At 42.1% G+C, this 5,000-nt stretch overlaps 1 protein-coding gene across 1 annotated transcript in view; it reads left to right on the top strand.

Annotated features, from left to right (window-relative positions):
- Nucleotides 1-5,000, top strand: part of LOC125026411 (cytochrome P450 307a1-like) — a 7,304-nt gene that overhangs the window by 1,205 nt on the left and 1,099 nt on the right. Inside the window, exons 2-6 of the mRNA XM_047614848.1 lie at nt 2,797-2,942; nt 3,067-3,420; nt 3,551-3,706; nt 3,830-3,977; nt 4,147-5,000. The exon at nt 4,147-5,000 is cut by the window's right edge and continues 1,099 nt beyond it. Of these exons, the coding sequence (XP_047470804.1) occupies nt 2,797-2,942; nt 3,067-3,420; nt 3,551-3,706; nt 3,830-3,977; nt 4,147-4,481 (1,139 nt within the window). The 3' untranslated portion in view covers nt 4,482-5,000. The remainder of the gene's footprint in view (nt 1-2,796; nt 2,943-3,066; nt 3,421-3,550; nt 3,707-3,829; nt 3,978-4,146) is intronic.

The following is a 5,000-nucleotide window of genomic DNA, read 5'->3' as shown; positions in this document are numbered from 1 at the left end:
TTTCATCATTTTCCTTGATTTAAACGCGTTCGCCGTGTAGAAATACTATCATTTTGTATTATAATTATATATATTAAAGGAATGAAGAATATTAACTTTAAGACAGAAAATTTAGCTTGTTATCAGAACTAAATTCCAACTTTGGGGCCAGGTTGCTTATGTCTCATTTCTTTATTTCCCAAATTGGTTCGCCAGATCGGCAGAGCCAGACACCCAACTGCAGAACTCTTGACGGTCACTATCCCTTTCAATGACGAGGCGTGTTTGTGTCTGGAGTTGGCGGTCAGGTGGCGGGTGGAGGAGGATAAGAGGTGGGGGAGAGGGGGGGGGGAGAATACCCAGGGCAAGTTTAACCTTGGCTCACTTCCCCACCAGTTGATGTTATCAGGTGCCCCCCCCCCCCTCTTTCCTACCCACCTACTCTGATAGGTTACCCATCAGTTACTGGTTATCGAAACCGTATTGTCAATACACCCGAGCTTTCATTTTGGAATAAGCAAATCACGAAGTACAATTGCAACTAGTATTTCCATTAATATTCACGATCGGCTTGTTAATTCTTCTTATCTTAATGCATTTAGGGTATAATTCCGATATGCCTCAGTCCAGTATATCAAACCGATCTCTATATTTAGTATCTGATGAGGTATAAATCACGTCCGATACGAGATCCGAGCGGGCCGCTTGCAGGTGACTAGAAAGCTGTTGAGGAAGTTCTGTCTTACTGATGGGGGTCGGGTGGGGGTAGAGTCATCGTTTAAGAGCGGGGGATCAGATTAAAGAGGGAAACTCGTTCAGAAGTAGAATGAGTGAATGTGAGGAGGTGATCGTGTAGAATGGAAGAGGGAAACTGAGGGGAAATATCGGCTGGATGAAGAAAAAGGGAGGATATCGCAGGGACGTGTCCAGGGTGACAGGGGGAGGCATGCCGGTCAAATGGGGGAGTCGGGAGGCGAGAAGGAGAGAAGGACTCAAGGTGACCCACAGACGAAATGATAATCAGGAATGTCTGGCTGGAAAAGTTTTGCGTAAATTCCAGTTTCTTCGGTCGACGTTCAGACTTTCCTTGGTCATCCGGCGCTCTTTCCATGGCTCAGGTAATAAAGGAGACCATAAATGTCCTTATCTTAGTGCCTATGACTATAGTGGAGGCTGCTGAGATGAGATCATGCAATAAGTTTTACTAGCTTCTCAGCTATTGCAAAGGGATCATAAAGATACTAAATAAAATATATTGTGCATCCTACATCACAATAAAGCTATTAACGTGTCCGATGTACCGAAACGATGGTGCTATTAAAATCCATGCCTGCGGTTCAGTAGTACTCATGTCACATATCTGAAAATGGTCACATACCCTGTCAGCAGCTCCGTTTCCATTCTAATGCATTTTTTGAGAGAATATCGTATTGCATTGTATCCTACTTCAGTTTTACTTCGTGCTAAAACCCCGCTAGCGTCCGAGTAGCAGTCTCATGCCAAAGCCTTTTCCTCTACCGCTTCTCCCCGCACATTATGCCCGCCCATCGAGTACAAAAAGTGAGGACGGACAACCGGGTCCTGAAGATGATGTCGGAGATGGTCGCGTCGTCTCCAAGGTCTCGCCGGCCCAGACGTCGCCAGACAATGAATGGCTACGGGCGTCTCATGGCCACCGCAGTAGTCCGTCGCGCTCGCTTGTCGCTCTTCATCAGGAACTCCTTCTCGCGAAGAAGCGTTCCACGTGGCGCTTCACATGATCTTTTGCTTCCTTTGCTTCATTTTGTCGCTTCATCGCGGTACTGCTAACCAAGCGTGTTTGCTTTAGTTTGTTTTAGTTTTCTTTGTTACCTGCCATTGATAATTAAATAATTAACGTAGAAACATATGAACTACATTTTTTTGGTATTTCACTTTAGATTCTCCTTTCCTGCATCGTGCTATTCAGAACGAAAGAATAAGATGTAGAATGATGAGGCGGTAGAGGGCGGCGCGATCACACTGACGCTTCCTAGTAACAAGTGACATTCAATATCTCCCCGTCCAGGCGCTTAGCGAACTGCCGAGAACTTTCATTTTCACCCTCCGTCCTCACACTAATGGCACTTTCACTCTGACCGTTATTAGCCGCCAGGTTGACGACGACCAGGGCTCTTTGCAAGTAATAGTAAAGTTATTTTAGCAGTTATCTTTTTTAACGAGAAGATAGTGAAATACTTATTTGCTAGTCATTTGGGTCACGACAGGGGATAAAAGTCGGAGAAGAGAAAGACCGATAAGAAGTAAATAAAATCAGAATAGATGAAAACATCTGGCGAGGAGGCACGGCTTTGTGACTAACATCTGACCTGGTGACATTGATAATGAGACTCAAGGTCAGCAGGTGGGGGGAGGGGGGCGGGGAGGCAGATGTCTAGCTAAGATACCGCGGTGGGAGGCTGGAGGCGGTTGTGGCCACTCCGAGCAGAGACTATTTTTGGAAAGAATTTAAGGTTTGTCGCTGATTTTGAGATACTGGATTTCTAGAGGACGTACACGACTGAGCTGTCCAATATTCTTGCGAGTTCTTTCTGTTTCGATAAACTGTTTAAGTTTTGAACTTTTATAACTTTTGAGGTATGGGCGAAAAGCGCATTGCTCGTATTTCATTTTTATCACATCTTTCATATTAATTTTTATCACATATTTCGCATCATTCAATTTTTATCGCATTTTTCACATAGGGACAAAAAAAAAAAAAAAAAAAAAATATATATATATATATATATATATTTGTGACAATCTTAACTCACATACATATTTTCTTCTCCCTTCCAGCTTTGGCCCTGTGCGACATGAATACAGTTCAGAAGAAACGTATCAACCTGGCAAGATCTGTACTTATGTTCAGGACCGGAGAATCTCACAGCTACGATAAATTCCAGGAAAATGTCATCTCTGAAATGCCTACGCTGACTGATGAAGTAAGTTTTTTTTTATAACTAATTAAAATTGATAAAACATATCTCTTTATATGAAGTATATGTAGAATCATTATTCGTGAACGCAAATCACACATATATCTAATTATTATCTGTACCTTTCCAGATCGACAAAGTTCTCAACAAACCAGTTAAGGCCAAAGAACTTCTTTCGTACTGCGCCATGAACATCTTCACCGGCTTCATCTGCTCCACCAAGTTCGACTACAGCGACCCAGCCTTCAGGGATCTCGCTCGCAAATTTGACTTCGTATTTGAGGACATCAACAACGGCCACCCTACGGACTTCTTGCCTTGGCTTGCTCCCTTCTTCTGCACTTACCTTAAGGACATCCAAGATGTCGCAGCTCAGATCCGGCAAATTATTCTGGAGAAGATTTGCAATGACAAGTACAAGCAGTTGAAATGTGACCCTACCAACATCAAGGACCTTGCTGACGCTTACTTCGCTAATCTGCTGGTAAGTTGGCTCTTCAAGAATTGGTTCATGGTAGTTGACAGTCTCAACACTGATGCTTATCAATGTATTGTAGATGTACTCTAGCTTACAGTAAATTATTTGGTGATTTAATTTTTTTTCTTTTTCTCAGAACGAAAATAAGGATAACGAAACATGGGACTGGCAGGCTATTCTGTATATCATCGAGGATCTGCTCGGTGGATCCAGCGCCATTGGCAACATTGTTATGAGGATCTTCGGCTACGTTTTACAGAATCCTCATGTCTACGAAAAGCTTCGGGCTGAGGTGAGCACTACTATCGAAATTTAAATATTCCTCTTTGAAAAGAAAATAATGCAAAATGTGCTATTCACTCTTTTATTTACTTTTACATGTTAAGCCATTGCTAAATAATTGAGTTTCTTGCAGATCGACGAAAAAATCGGTAGGAATCAGGCACCGAAAATGAACGACAAATCCGAGATGATTTACACGCAGGCAGTGGTCTTCGAGGTGCTGCGTCTCACTTCGTCCCCAATCGTCCCACACGTAGCAACGGCAGATACCACCATTGGAGGTGAGTAAAGGAGTTAGAAATCGTGTTCATTCCTGGATTTATACAAACGACATGTATATATTACTATTTATGTATTGTTATCAGTTGTAGTAGTTACTGAAAATACTACTATATTTTTTCATTGGCGCAGTTTTCCCGTATTAAATCATATTTTTTCGTAACTCCTCAGGCTATGCAGTGGAGAAAGGCGCCATCGTCCTTCCTAACATCTTCGGCATCAACACAGACGAGGAACTGTGGGACGAGCCTGAAAAATTCATGCCTGAAAGATTCATCATCGACGGTCAGCTCAAGAAGCCCGGACACTTTATTCCTTTCAGCACCGGGAAGCGCGCCTGCGTGGGGTCCAAGGTGGTTGGCTATATCACGTTCATGGTGATATCAACTATTTTCCAGAAGTACGACGTCTCTCTCCCTGAAGGCACGACGCCCGTTCTCCCGAAAGGCAAAATATCACTTCCCTGGAATAGCTTTGAGTTGGTTTTCTCAGAGCGTGAGCAGTAAGAAATCGAATTCGAAAAAAAGATTTTGGTATTTTTTCTTAGAGGGATTTGTAAATTGCAGAAGGGAAAAGAATGCTACTATGAAACTTTGAAACAAGAAATCTCATATCTAGAGAAACAAATCATCAAGGCTATGTAAAAGCAAAGGAATTTCATGGATAAAAAATCATATGTCCTTTATAAGGAACATATTGCCATATATGGCAGTAAGTCTTCGTACAGACTTCAAGTCTATTGAAATTAGGAGGATATCGTTTTACACAAAGCGTGAAGAATTGTATACCAAGCCCAATTCCATATCTGCAAAGGTGGTAGAAAAACCTTCCAGTTGTCCTATTATTATCATTAACTTCACTTCACTTATGTCTGGTGCTTATAGTTTTACAGTTCTTCACTTTCTTCGTCTTGGGTTGAACATATTCTTTTTGTAACCTGAAAGTTCAGTTTCATTCCGACCAATATGCGACACTATTCGACTCTGCTTTCTAGGGCTTTGCAAACTTATATCGATAAAAATAAA

This window comes from Penaeus chinensis, chromosome 6 (assembly GCF_019202785.1).
Source record: "Penaeus chinensis breed Huanghai No. 1 chromosome 6, ASM1920278v2, whole genome shotgun sequence".
NCBI classification, from domain to species: Eukaryota; Metazoa; Arthropoda; class Malacostraca; order Decapoda; family Penaeidae; genus Penaeus; species Penaeus chinensis.
Note: the sequence above shows the minus strand (reverse complement) of the source record. Positions and strands in the feature narration are given on the sequence as shown.